This window comes from Dunckerocampus dactyliophorus, chromosome 1, assembly GCF_027744805.1.
Source record: "Dunckerocampus dactyliophorus isolate RoL2022-P2 chromosome 1, RoL_Ddac_1.1, whole genome shotgun sequence".
NCBI classification, from domain to species: domain Eukaryota; kingdom Metazoa; phylum Chordata; class Actinopteri; order Syngnathiformes; family Syngnathidae; genus Dunckerocampus; species Dunckerocampus dactyliophorus.
In genome coordinates, this window is record NC_072819.1 from 31,396,143 (window position 1) to 31,414,899 (window position 18,757).

Consider the following 18,757-nt stretch of genomic DNA (forward strand, 5'->3'; position numbering starts at 1 on the left):
ATATGTATCTAGCTATATATGTATCTAGCATATACAATACATCCATTCATACAATGTTAACATTGTTTTCAAGTTTTAAAAAAAGTACATTTTTTTTTTAGGTGTGGCAACTTTTATTTTGTAGTGACGCATCTTTAACGTGCTACCCCCGCAAGATAGTTATCGTGACATTTTTCATTTTTTATATCACTCTCACAAATGGCAGGTAAGTTCAACACGGCAGACTTGTGTGTTTTGCCTTTGGCACACGTGCGCAGTTTTAACAACAGTGAGCGTGGGACGCTTCTCCAAGACGTTAGAGCAAGACGCTACACTGCACACAGGCATGGCGAAAGGCTGCAATAGTACTAGCCAGAGGTGATCAGCTTTTGTGATTGGCATTAAAAGGCATTTATTGGCATACACCGATTACATGCTTTTCCACGGAAATCAGCCAATTGATGGGTAGCCGATTGATTGGAGGATCCCTAGTTTTAGGACGTGCCATGGCTGACTCCAAGTAGTGTGATTGTAATCTCAATAATCAGTCGTCTCAATAATGAAACATCACTGACTCCCATTGGCCAGAATACAACATAGCTTTTCTCTTTCAATATTTTTGACTAATACACCATAGTCAACCATGAAACAGCAACCATTTATGAATTTTAAAAAAAAAACCCGCAAGGGAACGATAATTGAACTGCGGTATTGCAAGGGGCGACTGTATTATGCGAGAGCTCACACTATAAATGATCTGTAAATCATTTGTGAGAACTTGTTTCTCCTAACTGACAAAATAAAAATAAAATGGTGACATTTCTTTTGTTCCTGTCAGTTGTGAAGGTGCCAATCCTTCAGCATCTAGAGGGTCTGCGAGATGAGGAGCTAGAGGAACGGAGAGAGAAACGAAGGCGACAGCTTGCTGAAGAGGAGGAGTCTAAACAAAATGAGCGGAGGGCATCTGGAGCAGAACAGGCCAGAGAACAGAGCCTGCAGGTTTGCAAATTGGACACTAGTAGAAGTAAAATCTAACTTTGCAAATGAATTTTTTAGTTTCTTTTTTATACACAAGAACAACATTTAAAACATTTGTATTTGCTGTCTACTTTCTTGTCTGTAGGGTTCTGGATTGGGGACAATTAATGGTGCAGAAAGCAGTGCAGGTATTTCCATTTTGAAATGGTTTTGGTATTTTTTATTCATCTCAAATGGTCATACCTTGAAGTCACAGGGCATCAGAAGTCAAGAGTGCGTGCTCTGGGATGAGGTAGTAGTTTGTATAGTTTTAGGATCACACCAGATCTGGGAGATAACTATACAGCCTACTGTCTTTCTTATGGCAGCGCCACGACCACTTGACAACATCTGCAGGAAGAGGGAAACCAAAATGTAGTATCATTGTTCCGAAGCTGGCTGTGCTGTGGTGAGGTAGTAAATTGTGTTGTTGCTGGGGAACAGGATTGTATGCCCCGCTTGGGAGATAACTATACAACTTACTGCCTTCCTCAGTAGAATCCTTCAACAACATACAGTGTTGTTGATTTTTTTATTTTTACACACGCTAGATTTATCTCTCATTTTAAGTAGTACTCCTGAAACTTTGATCCAAAACCAAGCAGAAACTGTTGTAGTGAGCCAACAAATACATGAAAATTAATTTTCAAACAATCCAGTTTACTGATGAGGGCCGTGCAACCTTGGGTGGTTCGGATAGATGAAGCAAAGTATGGCCAGCATATCAAGGCTGTGATGTCAACAAGGTGGTGGCTGGGTCATGTTTTGGGTTGGACTCATTGGGAGAGAGCTGGTAGGCCCTTTATGGTCATTGAAGGTGTGAAAATGACCTCCTCATAGTATGTAGAGTTTCTTACTGACCACTTTCTTCCATGGTACAATATGAAGAACCGTACCTTCTGTAGCAAAACGACCTTCATTCATGACAATGCGCCACTTATGATGCAAAAAATACCTGCCCCTCGGTCATTGGCTGTTAAGGGCATAAAAGGAGAGAAACTCATGGTTTGGCCCCCTAACTTCCCCTGACCTCAACCCAACTGAAAACCTATGGAGCATCGTCAAGCAAAAACTCTGTGAGGGTGGGACAACAAAACAGCAGCTGTGGGAGGCTAATCTGACATCTTGTAAAGAAATTCAAGCAGAAACGCTCCAAAAACTCACAAGTTCAATGTAAGAATTGTGAAGGTTATAGCAAAGAAGGGTTCTTATGTTAACATGTAACTTGGCCCGTTAAACTGTTAAGTGATTGGAAATAGCTTTTGCTTTCAACAAATATGACCTGTGCTGCAATGCTGCAAATTCAACAAATAGCCATTTTCGGTTCCTAACCAGTGAAATGCTTTGAACCTTTGCATAATGTGGAACAGAGCATTTTAAGTTTTTCTTTTTGAAAAAAATACTGTTATTGGGGAGTTTGTTATTCTAAAGGTTGATGACTTGAAAATTATGTCTAATTTATATTGACTAGCAAAATCAGAGAAAAATACAATTTGCATAATTTGGAACAAAGTGTATTTCTATCATCGAGCTGGGGTCGAAAGTCTTATTGTGCATGTCAGCGGTAACTTTCAACTGATTTTCCTCACTTAGGTTACATTCACACTGCAGGTCAATTCCAATTATTTTGCTCATATCATGACCTGTATCTGATTTGTTTTTTGGGGGGGTTTTGTCAGTGTGAACAGTACAATTGCGATTTAATTTATTTTTAATTTTTTCAAATGCAGTTCAGGACTCATTGGTATCTAGATATAAATCCGATACGTATCCAGTCCAGGGTGTTCCCCGCGTGTCTCCCGAAGTCAGCTGGAATAGGCTCCAACATACCCCCGCGACCCTATTGAGGAGAAGCGTTATAGAAAATGGATTGATGTATCCGATCTACCGCGGTCAGAACGGTCAGGTCGCATATATCCGACCTATGCGTCATCGAAAGGCGTGGTTTACCTTGCAAGGCTTGAATAATGGTACTCACCGAAGTAGGCAAAAGTTATCAGAAAAGTGTTAGTAAAGCGGCTCACGGCAATGTCCCACCACTCCTTTCACCCACATGCTCCTCAGAACAGATGTCACAAGTTCTCCACAAACAGCTATAGCCAATATTCTTGCCCAATCTCCAACGTGGAATCATTTGGTTAAGAAAATATAGACTCCCACACACTGCAGCAATAATTACTTCCGTGAACACGGAAATGCGTGTGATGTCGTGCTGTCACTTCCTGATAGCTTTGCGTTCACATGAACAATTTGCAGGGTTTTTTTTGGTAATGTGAACGCCCACATGAAAAATATGATTTTAACAAAAAAATTACAATTGGGCATCATACCCTGCAGTGTTAATGTAGCCTTAACTGTGACTACACGCAGTTTTTTTCTACAGTTTTGTAGCAAAATATTTATGATTTAATCACTGAAAAGGTAACATCTTGTTAAAAACCTCATCATTTCATTTACAGTTTGTCTGTTTTTAGAGGGTGTGCAGGCTCAAGGAGGTGCGGTATCCTGTTTGGACCCACCCAGGGTGTCAGAGGGCTTTCTCACTGCTCCCCCTTCTGGAGAGGTCACTCCAACCACCCCAGCGCCGCATGAACAAGCTCTAGTTTCATTGGAAACAGCAATAAACCAGCAGGTCCACCAACCCATGGCTGACCTTCTATTGGCCGAATCACATGCCAGCTCATTGGCAGCTCTGGCAGGAACACACCTTCCACCCTTGTCTGCAGCTGACAGGCCTAACAGTGAAGCAGAAGCATCTCAGATGGAGATGTCCCCAGCACCCACAATCGGTGAGAGAGGCAGTGGAGAAAGTGGTGGTGGTGGAGGAGGAGCATTGGATGAAGGCAGGGAAGGTAGACGCACACTTTTTATACAGACTGGCCATGAGCAAGGATGCATACGTAATTTAAATATTAACTGTGCTCAGTTCAAAAATTAGTTCCACAAAGAATTAAATACTGATCTTAGCTTTTTAAACCTTTCCCACAGTCTCCTTAAGCCCGGATATTGCAGAGGCCTCAGAGCCTGCAGTAGTGGGTGTGTCACAACTGGAGGGCTCACCAATGGACACCAGCAGCCCTGCCTCTGCTACCCAAGATGATGCTCCTTCCAACCCTGCCCAGTCTCCCCATGTGTCTCAAGATCTGTCTGGCAGTGGGGAAAATGGCCTGACAGACAGGCAGACAGACGCTGAGACTGGGTGAGTTGCCGAAAGTATTGCCTTTTTGGTTGTGTTATCAAAAAGATGGAATGTTTTCATGTCAAATTGATGCGGTCTTAAGAAATTATTTTCATTTTATTAGCTCCACTTCAGCCTCATCTGCTGGTGAAGTAATTACCAGGAGTGACAGTGCTGACAGCCAATCACAGGCTATCCAAGAAGAGCCCCTCCCATCCACAAGCAATGAGGAAGAGGACCCTCTTGCAGGTACTGTTGGTTGAATATTTTGACACACCCCACCAAACCGCCCACAAATATGATAATGTCTCAAAACTGTTGCTGTTTTTGTCATTACAGGAATCAGTCTTCCAGAGGGTGTGGACCCATCTTTTTTGGCAGCTCTTCCTGAGGACATCCGTCGGGAAGTGCTTCAAAATCAGTTGGGAATACGACCACCATCCCGCTCTGCTGCTGCCCCAAGTCTGCCGTCTTCTACAGCACCTGTGCTAGGAGGACCAGGTGTTACAGAGGTCAGCCCTGAGTTTCTAGCTGCCTTGCCACCTGCAATCCAGGAGGAGGTGAGAAATATATTGTCTACTTACTAATAATATATATTTAAAGTCAATAGAGAAATTGAGGCGAGCAATGATTTTACAGAACAATATGTTCAACTATGCTTGCCATTTCTCATTTTAGGTCCTTGCCCAGCAACGAGCGGAGCAGCAGCGCAGGGAGGTTTCCCAACAGCCCCCACAGGGAGATACTCCTCTGGACCCAGTTACCTTCATACAAACGCTGCCCTCAGAACTCAGACGAAGTGTCCTAGAAGACATGGAGGACAGTGTGTTGGCAGTCATGCCTCCAGACATTGCAGCTGAAGCAGCAGCATTACGTAGAGAGCAGGAGGCACGGCAAAGGCAACTGATGCATGAGAGGCTTTTTGGTCATAGCTCAACATCAGCTCTATCAGCTATTTTACGCTCACCAGCCTTCACCAGTCGGTTAGGGAGCAACCGTGGTGTCCAGTACACCCGACTAGCTGTTCAGAGAGGCGGCACCTTTCAAATGGGGGGTGGCTCTAACCATAGGTAATCTCAACATGTGTTATTAGTAGGGGTGTCACAAGATCTCGCGAGATTAAAACGTGACAAGAGTTCTCATTCCGAAAAAATGTATTGTGGGCACTAGACCTGGGACAATAATATATACATTAATCACAGAATAAATTAAAATGAACTCTCTAATTTTGCCGGCCTCAATACATTGCCTTGTGCTTGCATGTCTGTTTTCCTCGTCTCCTTCCTCCAGGATTCGCACTGCATTGGTTTCAGCACCTTGGCACATTTGTTCCATAGAATAACTGCATGAACGGAGTGAGCCCTTTTGTCAGTCATACAGTCTCTGTCTCGGTGGGTGGAGGCAGGGCCAGTAGCATACACACAAGAGTGCAGAAGAGTGTAATGTAGTAGAAATTTTTAGCAGTAGATGGCAATACATTGTCATACATTTCTAATAATTTTTCATTGTACTTTTCTGAAAAGTAATGTTAAAATCTAATAGATATAATCTAATTCTAATAGACCCAGTCTTGGGTATCGTCTCAGATCTCAGTGTCTTGTGGCACCCCTAGTTAATAGTGACTTTATATGGAAGCACATAAGTGTTTTAGATCTTGATAAATGAACTAAATATCTTCTTCATTCTTCAGACCATCCAGTTCGAGTGTGGATTCTCTGTTGCGTCTGCGCGGTCGATTGCTACTGGACCACGAGGCCTTGTCCTGCCTGCTAGTGTTGCTATTTGTGGATGAACCGAAGCTTAACACCAGCCGTCTACACCGTGTCCTCAGGAATCTTTGCTACCACTCTCAGACACGTGGGTGGGTCATTCGCAGCCTTTTATCCATCCTCCAACGCAGCAGTGAGAGTGAGGTGTGTGTGGAGACGTCACGACTCGAAGACTCTCGTGGGAAAAGAAGCTCCCAGGGAGGCTGCGGGGGAAAAGGATCAACTACCTCCTCATCCTCATCTTCTTCCCTGGAGCTTCTAAATAGAGTGGAGTCCCGCAGTTCTAGCCAACTTTCTTGGCTCTCTGTGTCTATGGATGCAGCTCTGGGCTGCCGGACTAACATCTTCCAGATTCAACGCGTATCTGGTAGGAAGCATGCTGACCGACATTCAGCTGGAGGTTCAGCAGCATCTGCAGCCCTGGGAGGAGTGTCAGGAACTACTGCAGGTGTCACATGTGCTGGAGGTGGAGGCTCCACTGTACACATCCACCCACAAGCTGCACCAGTGGTCTGTCGGCACGTGTTAGACACACTCATCCAACTTGCTAAGGTAAGTGTTCACATATCCCTATCTAAATTAGCTATTCATTTGTATTATGTGCTGATCCATGGTAGGCATGCTTGTTGAATCGCCTTTTTCTGTCATTCCCTACAGGTATTTCCCAGCCACTTTACCCAGCAGCGTTGTAAGGATCTCTCAGTATCATCCTCTGACTTGGAGTCCCGCCTTTGTTCAAGCTCCTCTGGTGGGGGCGGTATGGGTGGAGGATCAAGGTCAAGTTCTCAATCTCAAAACAACCCAAACTCCAATGCTTCCAGCACACAGAACTCTTTTGGCTCCTCTGCTGCTACTCCCCAGTCTCTGGGAATCTCCACTGATTTTTGGGACCTACTTGTAAAGCTGGACAACATGAATGTTAGTCGCAAGGGAAAAGCATCAATGAAGACAGTGCCTCTAGGGGGCAGTGCAGAGGCTGATGGATTACAGTTAAGCCTAGAGAGCTCCCCTCTTGGTCAGTTGATGAACATGCTGTCCCACCCTGTAATTCGGCGGAGCTCCCTGCTCACTGAAAAGCTGCTCCGTCTGCTCTCACTCATATCCATTGCCCTGCCTGACAACAAGGGCACAGAGGTGCCTGCTGGCCACCCTACTCCACAGACTGCAAACCCAAGCCCGGCAACCAGCTCAGGATCCACAGCCCCTGCCACCACGCAGGGAGCGGCATCAACCATCCAACCCACTGCGGTGGGAACAGTAGCCTCTGGGGGAACTGGAACTCAGAGCACTTCCTCAGGGACAGGCCTGTTAGTCTTCTCATCTTCCACAGCAATCTCTACACCAACGTCCACTGGAACAGTCTCCACAGGTATAGAAATGTTATCAGCAACGCAACTATTCAAAATGAAGGTGATAAATTATTCTATTCTGCCCAAACAGCAAAAATGAAGAGCACTCCAAGTAGCACAGAGATTGACAACAAGATGGCTTCCACTGGACTTACAGAGAAGCAGCTTCAACTTTCAGTGGAGGTATAACAAATGCTGTGTGAGGATCTTGATTGTTATACCGTTTTTCCTTCTCAGTCCAATATCAGTTGTATGATCTCATTTTATACTCCAAATATAATTCTAACAAAGCAATTTTTGCACCTTGGGGTGCACAATAATTATCGGACCGAAAATTATAGGGCTGACATGAGAAATTTTGATAAATCGGATAATAAAACTCCAATAACTAGATACAAACGTGACAAGATTTCTCATTTGTGGGGGAAAAAATGATAAATGAAATTGAATTTGATAATTTTGCTGGCCTCCATATATTGCCATGTGCATGCAAGTCTGTTTTCCTTCACTCTCGCCTCCCAAGTGGCAGGAAGAGCATTTACTCTGCGTGTGCGTTGGTTCAGCACCTAGACACTTCATATTTCTGAGTGAGACCTCTTGTCAATCAGTCAGTGGGGGTGGGGAGGTGGGGGCGCATGCAAGTGCAGCAAGTGAGCCTTGTGAAGAGCAATGCAAGGTAATCTAGTAGAAATTGGGAAGAAGAAAAGATGATTGCAAAGCCAAATGTCACAGTGTGGGGAATATTAATAATGAGCAAGCTGAGCGCATCAACATGAACGAGCCAATATGCTGCATTTGTTCGAAAGTGGTGTTGACATAAAAGGCAACACAACAAACTTGCCCACCTCAAACATATCCACCCGACCCAGGTTTCCCATCTGGGAAATAACTACCGTATTTTCACGACCATAAGGCGCACCGTATTAAAAGGCTCAGTCTCTGTTACAGGTGCTATTTCTGTATTTAGCACATACATAAGGCGCACCGTATTATTGGGCGCAGGTATGGTCAAACATACGGTAGCATGCATGCACGCTAAAACATACTGTGTCGCTCAGGAGTCAATGCCACAAGCAGAAATTCTGCAACTTTACAGAGTGAAAGAGGACATATTAAAGGAACTCATGACACCCCTACAAATAAGCCAATTAAAAAAAAAAAAAAAACTCCAATGAGGTGAGATTACCCGTACACTGTAGGTGGGTTTGTGTGAGCAAAGTAAGTGCTCCTTTGCTGTGATGGGCTGCAAACAGTCTGTCACAACTTTCCTTTAGTTCACTTGTAAACAAACATGGCATCTGGTGTGCAACTTCACTGTTTCAGACAGAATAAGACATTTCACCAAATTCTCCAAATGCTCTGCAAACTTTCCGAGATGAGGGGAAAAAAAACAAGCTTAAACACATTAAACCTTAATAGCCACCTGAAATGCCAGCATCATTACAACACCCTGGGCTTGTTCCTAAGTTTGACGAAGACGTTGCAAGGCCTCAAGCGACCTGTGTTTTCATCATGAAAATGATGGTGCTGGACGACCAGCCCTTTACCATTGTCTACTAGTAAACCCCTTGGAGTCATGGTTTGGACTTCTGACAAATCTACAGGTACAGTTTGTCAAATCCAACTTGGAGTCATTCTTACATCTTGGTGTGCACAAACTACCATTAAATCTAAATTAAAAAATAAGTTATCGGGTGTCGGTCTGCAGAAGCAGGATATTGTTGGTGTTGGCTTGAAAAAAATTAATATTGTGCATCAAATATGTGCTAATGGCTTGTCTTATGTTTCTATTACAAAGGCCTCTTTCCAACTTGAATTAATGCCTTTAATGATTGCATACTTAAATGTTTTTTTTTTTTAATGTTTTCCCTTTTGGTCTCTCTTTGCTCACTTGTCCTTATAAGGTGTTGACTTCCCACTCGTGTTCAGAGGAGGGCCTGGAGGACGCAGCTAATATTTTACTTCAGTTATCTAGAGGGGACTGTTCCACCAGAGACACTGTGCTGAGACTTCTGCTCAGTGGAGCAAGACACCTTGGTTATACTCTTTGCAAACAGATCGGTCAGTGCAATGTAGATACATGTGATTTTTGTAAAGCCGCTTTTCTTAAACATTTTAAATCTCTTCTGTCAAGGTACTTTACTGGCTGAACTTCGAGAGTACAACTTAGAGCAACAGAGACGAGCACATGCAGATTCTCATTCCCCTGATGCACCTCCTGAGGACTCTTCCATCTCTGCCAGACTGAAGGGCAAAATGACCAGCAGGTTAGCCAATAGCAACTCTTGGCCACTCACCGAGGGATAAGTAGTTTATCATTAAAGTTATAAGAGAAAATGTTGCTCTGACATTTTTTTTAAACATTTCTTCAAGTGCCATCCCTTTTTAACTGTTTAATCATCAAGGCTCATTTTTTGTACCTACAGTTTGCTTTACCTTAAATGCTTACTTTGTTGGCGGCACAGGTTTGATGGAGCAGAGAGTGTGGTGATTGTGGCTGCACAAAAGCGCACGCTTGGTGGACGAGAACTACAGCTCCCGTGTATGAGTTCACTAACTTCCAAGACGTCGACCCAGAAATTTTTCCTCCGAGTGTTGCAGGTCATTATCCAGCTACGTGAGGACACACGCCGTGCCAACAAGAAAGCCAAACAGACAGGACGGTTAGGTGAGAGAATTATACACCCACCCTATTCTGTAAGTACGAAACCCTGATGATGAATTGAGTCATAACACACTCTCTCGCTTAATGTCCAGGCTCATCCAGTCTGGGCTCAGCCAGCAGCATTCAGGCTGCTGTCCGACAACTTGAGGCAGAGGCTGATGCCATCATCCAGATGGTGAGAGAGGGTCAGCGGGCACGCCGGCTCATACAGGCACCACCACCCACTGCCGCCGTCACCGCCGGATCCTCAGTGGAGGCCGCTCATGCCCCCACTGGTGCTGCTCCCCCTGCTGGCACAGCTGCTGTTGCCACGGTTAGCATGAAGTGCATTAACAGCAGACATACACCTCACACACACTCACTTAGTTGTAATTTGTGATGGGGTCACATTTGTTAAACGGCTCTTGGCTTCTGACAGGCTTTAGAGCTAAATTGCCTTTGCCATGATGCTGTTTGCATTTTGGAAAATCATAACATTACCATTTTATTCAGACGTACAAGTGTCTACTACGTCTACTACAAGAGTTACAAACTAAAAGGTGTATAAATGTTCTGTATTTTAGGCACACTTAATGTAAATGTAATGTTGTTTGCACCTTGCTAGAGTTTTAGGCCTTATTTTTTTAACTCATGTCAAATGACTCAGATGTCAGTGATCTACTTCATGTATCAATGTCTCAACATTGGCATGTTTAGCTTTGAAAAGTGTGAATGTGCTTGCTCCAAAAATGTTAACCCTCTTTGATGTTTGGTTGCTGGCTGATGTTGCTTCAATGCTTTTCTCATACCAGCTCAACCCCAACTCCTTATTTATCAATGGATTGTGGGAATGTCTTAATGCTTGTCAACATTGGCCCACGTAAATAGTTCAACTGTAATAATTATTTTCTTACTTCTTTTTCCCTATTTGGCCATCCCCTGTCTTTATGGCCCTTTCTGGCTTTCGTCACTGCAGGCTGAAATGCCGTCTGTGTCAGAGGCCCAGGCGTCCCAGAGGGATGACTCACCAATGGATGTGGACCAGCCATCCCCTGTGGAGCAGGACTCTGCACCTCTGGGTGAGTGATTCACACCCATAAAGTGTTGGGTATTTTCAGTGGGTACTTACCGATTTCTGTGTGGGACGCTTGCGGGCAGAAAAGTTATTTCAATTGTTTAGAAACATTGACAATAAAGCTCTCTATAAAGTAACTCTCTATAAAGAACTTTAACGGGGCATACTATGAATTCATAGACATCCATCCATCACTGGATTAATAGATTGTCAACGAACACATACATAATAGAAGTTGATAGATTATATTGTATGTAATTGTACTGTGTAATTTTATTTCCATTTTTTTTTTACTATCTCGTTTTAATATGAATAGGTGTGCCACATGATTAAATGCTAAACTGTTTGTATCTTCAGTTTAAGATACATATATATTTTTACTACAGTTATTGTTAATTATTTTGAGCCATTGCTTCAATGAACCTTGAAGTACATTTACTTAAATTCACAGTCAAGTAAATCCATTGAGTAGATTACATGGAAATGTTTTCAGCAGATGAAGAAGGAAATGGCCAGTTGGAGACTGAGGAGAAACTCCCAGACCTTCCTCTCTTAAGCGAGCAGCTCTTGTTGGATGAGTTATGGGACATGCTTGGGGAATGCTTGAAAGAGCTGGAAGAGTCTCATGACCAGCATGCTGTGCTGGGTAGGAGGATTCTTCATTATTATGTACAGTGGTGTGAACAAGTGTTTGCCCCTTCTTGATTTTTTTTTGTGTGTGTGTGTGTGTGTGTGTGTGCATGTTTATCACACGTAAATGTTTCAGATCATCAAAAAATTGAATTAGTCAATGACAACACTAAATGCAGTTTTTAAATTAAAGGGGGGAAAAATACAAACCTACGTGGCCCTGTGTGAAAGCGATTGCTGCCGCGCCAGCCCAAAAGACCCCACAACAACACCCAAAGAACTGCAGGCCTCACTTTCATCAGTTAAGATCAGTTTTCCCCTCCACCATAAGAAAGACACTGGGCAAAAATGGCCTGCATGGCAGAGTTTCAAGACAAACTACGGCTGAACGAAAGAACATTAAGGCTGGTCTCAATGTTTCCAGAAAACATCTTGATGATTGCCAAGACCTTTGGGAAAATACTCTGGTCTGACGAGACAAAAGTTTAACTTCTTGGAAGTTGTGTGTCCCATAACATCTGGTGTAAAAGTAACGGCGCATTTCAGAAAAAGAACATCATACCAACAGTAAAATATGGTTATGGTAGTGTGATGGTCTGGGGCTGTTGTGCTGCTTCAGTACCTGAGAGACTTTCTGTGATTAATGGAACCATGAATTTTGCTGTTTACCAAAAAAAATCCTGAAGAACAATGTCTGGCCATCTGTGCGTGACCTCAAGCTGAAACCTGGGTTCTGCAGCAGGACAATGATCCAAAACACACTAGCAAGTGGACCTCTGAATGGCTGAAGAAAAACTAAATGAAGACTTTGGAGTCAAAGTCCTGACCTGAATCCTATTAAATGCTGTGGCATGACCTTACGAAGGCGACTCATGCTGGAAAACCCTCGAATGTGACTGAATTACAATTGTGCAAAGATTAGTTCACCAAAATTCCTCCACTGCGCTATAAGAGACTCATTGCAAGTTATCACAAACGTTTGATTGCAGTTGTGTGGCTCGACAATCGCTTTTTCACACAGGGCCATGTCGGTTTGGATTTTTTTTTCTCCCTTAATAAGTTTCATTTAAACTGCATTTTTTGTTCAGTTGTGTTGTCATTGACTAATATTGACATTTGTTTGATGGCCTGAAACATTTAAGGCAAACATGCAAAAAAAATAAACCAGGAAGGGGGCAAACACTTTTTCACACAACTTTGTGATATGACTTGTTCTGTTTTATTCATATCATGATACCTATATATTCCTCAGTTCTTCAGCCTGCTGTGGAGGCTTTCTTCCTTGTGCATGCCACTGAACGGGAGAGCAAACCCCCTGTTCGGGATACACGAGAGAGCCAGCTTTCTCACATCAAAGATGAGCCTCCACCGCTGTCCCCAGCACCGCTTACACCAGCAACACCTTCATCCTTAGACCCATTCTTCTCTCGTGAACCATCCTCAATGCATATCTCTTCAAACTTACCACCAGACACCCAGAAGTTCCTCCGATTTGCCGGTGAGCTTAACAAATTCGTTTTCAAAAGCCTGAAAAATCTTTGTACTGGGTTTCTTAAAGTATAATGGGTTTTATCTTTCTTGTAGAAACTCACCGCACAGTCCTCAACCAGATCCTGCGTCAGTCCACAACTCATTTGGCTGATGGGCCTTTTGCAGTCTTGGTTGACTACATACGCATCCTGGACTTTGATGTGAAAAGGAAGTAAGGGAGATTATTTTTTAACCTGTTATTATGCTTGTGTGATAAACTTATGGTAGAAACTATATAAACTTGGCCTACGGCAGAAATTTTAATTCTATCACCCTATGGCAACAGTGCATGTGGATAACACAACCTAGTCCTGTCCAGCAAAATGGAGAGCGACAGGCTGAAAACATCTTCAGTGTATTGCAGCGTACTGACAGGTGGCTGGCTAGTACAGCTAAAGTATGTCCTTCCACAGTGCAGACGGAGTCACTCTTAAGTTACTAATCCTTGCCTCAATGGCGGCAAATAAACTTAATTTTACAAGTATCATCACTGGAGGATGAGGAATGGCTATGGGCATGCAGGAGAGTAACCAGCCATGAACAGGAAATTAACAAGTAGATTAAGAGTTTAAAGAGAATAATACAACCCATACACAGAACATCTCCATGTTGGCGCACACGTCTGGAAACCAGAAATGTGTCAATACGTTATCACAGCGGGGCAAAAAAGTATTTGGCAGCCAGCAATTGTGCAGGTTTTCCCCACTAAAAAAGATGAGAGGTCTGTAATTTTCATCATAGTTAGTTGGACTTCAGCTGTGAGAGAGAGAGAGAGAGACGGAGAGAGAGAGTGAGACCAAAAATCCAGGAAATCAGTGATTTTTTTTTTTTATTATTATTGTGAATTCGTCAGTATTTGGCACCAACAAACAAGCAAGAATTGTTGCTCTCACAGACCTGTCACTACTTTAAGAAGCTTTTCTATCCTCCTCTCGTTACCTGTATTGATAGTTAGCTGTATTTATTATCTTTACAAAAGACCCCTGTAAACACCTTCAAACAGTCAGACTGCAACCTCCACCATGTCCAAGACCAGAGAGCTCTGTAAGGACACCAGGGACAAAATTGTAGAACTGCACAAGGCTGGGATGAGCCAGTCTACAAGTCAAGCAGCTTGGTGAGAAGAGAGAAACTGTTGGAGCAATAATTGGAAAATTGAATAAATACAAGATCACTGACAATCTCCCTCAACCTGGGTTTCCATGAAACATTTCACCTCATGGGGTACAAATTATCTTGAACGGTGAGGAATCAGGCCAGAATTACATGGGGGGAACTGGTCAATGACCTGAAGAGTGCTCGGACCACAGCAACAAAGGTTACTATTTGTAACACACTACGTCGTAATGGATTAAAATCCTGCAGCACCCGAAAGGTCCCCCCTGCCTAGGCCAGCACATGTACAGGCCCGTCTAAAGTTTGCTAGTGACCATCTGGATGATTCAGAGGAGGATTGAGAGAATGTTGTGTGGTCAGATTAGACCAAAATTGAACTTGTTGGTATAAACTCCTCTTGCCATTTTTGGAGGAGGTAGAATGCTGAGTGGCATCCCAAGAACACCATACCCATTATAAAGCATGGGGGTGGAAACATTATGTTTTGGGGCTGCTTTTCTGCAAAGGGGACAGGATGACTGATCCATATTAAGGAAATGATGAATGGGGCCAAGTATTGTGAGATTTTCTGCAATAACCTCCTTCCATCAGTGAGAGCATTGAAGATGAAACGTGACTGGGTCTTGCAGCATGGAAATGATCCCAAACACCGCCCTGGAGTGGCTCCGTAAAAAGTATGTAAAGGTCCTGGAGCGGCATAGCCCCAAAACATCTGATATCTAGAGAAGAATGGGCCAAAATACCAGCTACAGTGTGCAAACCTGGTGAAGAGCGACAGGAAATGTTTGACCTGTCATTGCCAGCCAAGGTTACATTACAATGTAGCTGAACTTGTTTGTTATTGACCAAATATTTATTTTCTGCACCATTATAAAAATATTTTTTTAAGAATCATAAAATGTTATTCCTGGATATTTTTGAACATTTTGTCTCTCACAGTTGAAGTGTACCTGTGATAAAAATTAGATCATCTTTTTTAAGTGGGAAAACTTGCACAATCAGTGGTTGTGACATACTTTTTTGCTCACTGTATGTCAGTAGCCAAAAGAGTAGCCTCTGCAACCTGTCTTGAAATGGTTGTATTATAATTTATGCATCCCTGCCACAAGAGGCTGCAATGTTTGAGCAGCAGCAAACCATTTGGTTAGCCTAATTTTGAACTCTGTTAAGCAGGGACACCTGAATTACCTATTGCTTCCTTTTGCACAATATAAAAAAAATAAATGTATATTGCAGTATGGATTTCAGGCCATATCGGCAATCTTTTCCTGTTCTCAGTTATTGGCTTTCTCTGTTACTAACCTGGTCATTTTACAGGTATTTCCGTCAGGAGCTGGAACGCCTGGATGAAGGTCTGAGGAAGGAGGACATGGCTGTGCATGTGAGAAGGGATCATGTGTTTGAGGACTCTTATAGGGAACTGCACCGCAAGAGCCCAGAGGACATGAAGAACAGGCTGTAAGCTTCTGTTGGCCAGCATCTGCATGTGTGAGCCACTCAAACGCAGTCTAACCCTACTCCCTTTCCTTTGTAGTTACATTGTTTTTGAAGGGGAAGAGGGCCAGGATGCAGGTGGCCTGCTGAGGGAATGGTACATGATCATCTCCCGTGAGATGTTCAACCCCATGTACGCCCTGTTCCGCACGTCGCCTGGAGATAGGGTTACATACACCATCAATCCCTCATCCCACTGCAACCCCAACCACCTCAGCTACTTCAAATTTGTGGGTCGGGTGGTGGCCAAAGCAGTTTATGACAACCGGTTATTGGAGTGCTACTTCACTCGCAGCTTTTACAAGCACATCCTGGGCAAGAGTGTCAGGTAATCGTTTAAAGTTGACCAACAATTTCTTAATCTACAAGGCTCGTTACGTTTTGCATTTGTAACAATTATTTCTGTTCTTATTCCCAGATACACTGACATGGAGAGTGAGGATTACCCTTTCTTCCAGGGTTTGGTGTACTTGTTAGAGAACGATGTGTCCACCTTAGGCTACGAGCTTACATTTAGCACAGAGGTTGGTTTTGGGTCTCTAATTGGTACAATTAGTTTCAAGTGGAAAATTGATTCTCATGCTGAAGATTGACTTTCATTGTACTCATAACATGGATGCTGCAGCTGCCAGTTTCAATTAGACAATATTAAAATGGTCTTCATACTATACAGTGTATACTCAGTACTGTGTAGGGCAAGTGGCTCTAAGAGACTTACTGTTCTTTGTTTTTAGGTCCAGGAATTTGGTGTATGTGAAGTGAGAGACCTCAAGTCAAATGGTGCAAACATTCTGGTCACAGAAGAAAACAAAAAGGAATATGTGCACCTGGTTTGCCAGATGAAGATGACTGGTAAGCTTATTCTAACTTCTAAAAGTTGCCATTAAATTATACCTCCATTGGAAAAATGCTTGATTTAGACACTTAGAAACTCTCAGCTTTAAGGAGTAATACTATCTTAAAATTCCATATAAAAATTCTATATTAGTACTAGAAAAAGGTACAATTTACGATGATATGATGGTTTGCAGGTGCGATTCGCAAACAGCTGGCCGCTTTCCTTGAGGGCTTCTATGAGATCATCCCCAAGAGGCTGATCTCCATCTTCACCGAGCAGGAGCTGGAACTGCTCATCTCTGGCCTGCCCACAATTGATATTGATGACCTCAAGGCCAACACAGAGTACCACAAATACCAGTCTAGCTCCATCCAGGTACATTTAATTAATGCAGGCTTCTATCTAGACCTCAAATAGTGGTACCGTTCCTGTAATCTTTTACTTTCTTTGAACCAAAGATCCAGTGGTTCTGGAGGGCATTGCGCTCCTTCGACCAAGCGGACCGAGCCAAATTCTTACAGTTTGTCACTGGCACGTCGAAAGTGCCCCTCCAGGGTTTTGCTGCTCTCGAAGGAATGAACGGCATTCAGAAATTCCAAATCCACCGTGACGATCGCTCCACTGACCGCCTGCCCTCTGCTCATACTTGGTAAACAAAACAGGCTGCAAGAGTAATAAGGCACACGTCTGAATTTCTAAGAATGACATTGAAATGCTGTGTACTTTGATTTTAGTTTTAACCAGCTGGACCTCCCTGCCTACGAGAGCTACGAGAAATTGAGACACATGCTGCTGTTGGCCATCCAGGAGTGCTCTGAGGGATTCGGTCTCGCTTAATCAATGTGACTTTTTAAGGCGTGCGCGCGCACACACACACACACACACACACACACACACACACACACACACACCAAAAAACATGCATTAGATCTGACTACTCTTCAGTTAAATGCACATACACACACCTTCCATAGACCTTACTGGATTACTTTTCGAATGGCCTAGACTTACTGGTTTCTATTCCATGGAGAACAGATCAAACCAGCAATGAAAATGGCCTGATTAACATAAACACTACACAGAGCATCGTGTGACAGACACTTTGAAATGGCAAGAGCAGATGCAGAGGATAAAACATGGACTAATATAAGAGACTTTTGTTCATCTAGTTTGATTTTTCTCTGTACAAAAGGTTTGGGAGTTTATTGTTTAATCTTTTTTTGTTCTCTGGCTGTGTAAAAAGAAAAAGAGTGTTGTTTGAACAGGATGGTTATAAAACCTTTGGGGAAAAATGTTGGTGGTTTCTTGTTGCAAATTTTTGACCTCACAAGCCTTGATAATTTTTATGGGGTGGCTGTATGAACTTGAGAAATTCACAAAAATGCACTTTTCAAAAAACATTTTGTGGCATTTTTATGGAAGGATGATACACATGATGAAGCGAAAACCTGAAGGAAATTTAAAAAGACATTAACCATAAATTCTAGAGTATTTTTGGCTATTAAATTGCTGACTCAGCCTTGAGCCTTTGAATCAGAGTGGAACAACTACATGAATAAATGCATAAAATTGCGTCAATTGTCTCTTTTAACAGTGTTTCAACCCTCAATTTCAATGACCAGATAGGTGAATTTCAAAGGCCCTGGAAAATGTTTAAAAGTCATTTGAATGTATCCCACTAGACTAGCTGATAAAAGTTACCCATAGTTTGACTTTTCATTACGTTGCACTGACGCACTGTACTGCCCCCATGATGTCTCACAGCTTAGTCCCAGCTCTCCCACATCTCTTCCAGATGAACAGTAGTGTTAACTGTAAAGACCAAGCACGAATTACATCTAATTAGACCGAACAGGTGTATGTAATGTTTTGGAAGATTATGTTCTATAATAGTGTTTTAGAATACATTGGTGTGTTGATACAATTTGGGTACCTAAAAATAGGTTTGTAGAGGATCCTTCTGTACCTGGAGTATCCTCTTCTGATGGTCTCCACCTACCACCCTTCTCTTCTAGTGATTGGAAACTCCATTCTGTTGACTGACTCAAGTTATGAGTCACAAAGTCAATCAGGTACTGGAGTCAGTCGTCTCAAAAGCAGAAATTGGTACGTATTCGGTTCACTCGAGTCAGCCGTCA

General features: G+C 42.9%; 1 protein-coding gene across 17 annotated transcripts in view; it reads left to right on the top strand.

Annotated features, from left to right (window-relative positions):
- The window catches only part of huwe1 (HECT, UBA and WWE domain containing E3 ubiquitin protein ligase 1), a 61,373-nt gene extending 43,460 nt beyond the window's left edge, over positions 1-17,913 (top strand). For 12 of the 17 annotated variants that reach the window (XM_054771205.1, XM_054771190.1, XM_054771308.1 and 9 more), the window contains 25 exons: positions 818-978; positions 1,103-1,145; positions 3,456-3,848; positions 3,985-4,195; positions 4,299-4,423; positions 4,514-4,734; positions 4,853-5,244; positions 5,865-6,495; positions 6,601-7,312; positions 7,384-7,475; positions 9,197-9,353; positions 9,427-9,558; positions 9,748-9,960; positions 10,050-10,270; positions 10,913-11,015; positions 11,505-11,657; positions 12,894-13,139; positions 13,226-13,343; positions 15,605-15,745; positions 15,822-16,109; positions 16,200-16,305; positions 16,516-16,633; positions 16,813-16,994; positions 17,078-17,268; positions 17,354-17,913. In XM_054771205.1, the coding sequence (XP_054627180.1) occupies positions 818-978; positions 1,103-1,145; positions 3,456-3,848; positions 3,985-4,195; positions 4,299-4,423; positions 4,514-4,734; positions 4,853-5,244; positions 5,865-6,495; positions 6,601-7,312; positions 7,384-7,475; positions 9,197-9,353; positions 9,427-9,558; positions 9,748-9,960; positions 10,050-10,270; positions 10,913-11,015; positions 11,505-11,657; positions 12,894-13,139; positions 13,226-13,343; positions 15,605-15,745; positions 15,822-16,109; positions 16,200-16,305; positions 16,516-16,633; positions 16,813-16,994; positions 17,078-17,268; positions 17,354-17,456 (5,453 nt within the window). In that variant the 3' untranslated portion in view covers positions 17,457-17,913. Of the gene's footprint in view, positions 1-817; positions 979-1,102; positions 1,146-3,455; positions 3,849-3,984; positions 4,196-4,298; positions 4,424-4,513; positions 4,735-4,852; positions 5,245-5,864; positions 6,496-6,600; positions 7,313-7,383; positions 7,476-9,196; positions 9,354-9,426; positions 9,560-9,747; positions 9,961-10,049; positions 10,271-10,912; positions 11,016-11,504; positions 11,658-12,893; positions 13,140-13,225; positions 13,344-15,604; positions 15,746-15,821; positions 16,110-16,199; positions 16,306-16,515; positions 16,634-16,812; positions 16,995-17,077; positions 17,269-17,353 lie in introns of all 17 variants that reach the window. The other 5 variants (XM_054771283.1, XM_054771257.1, XM_054771318.1 and 2 more) reach the window with 5 other exon arrangements.
- The last annotated feature ends 844 nt before the right edge of the window (positions 17,914-18,757 follow it).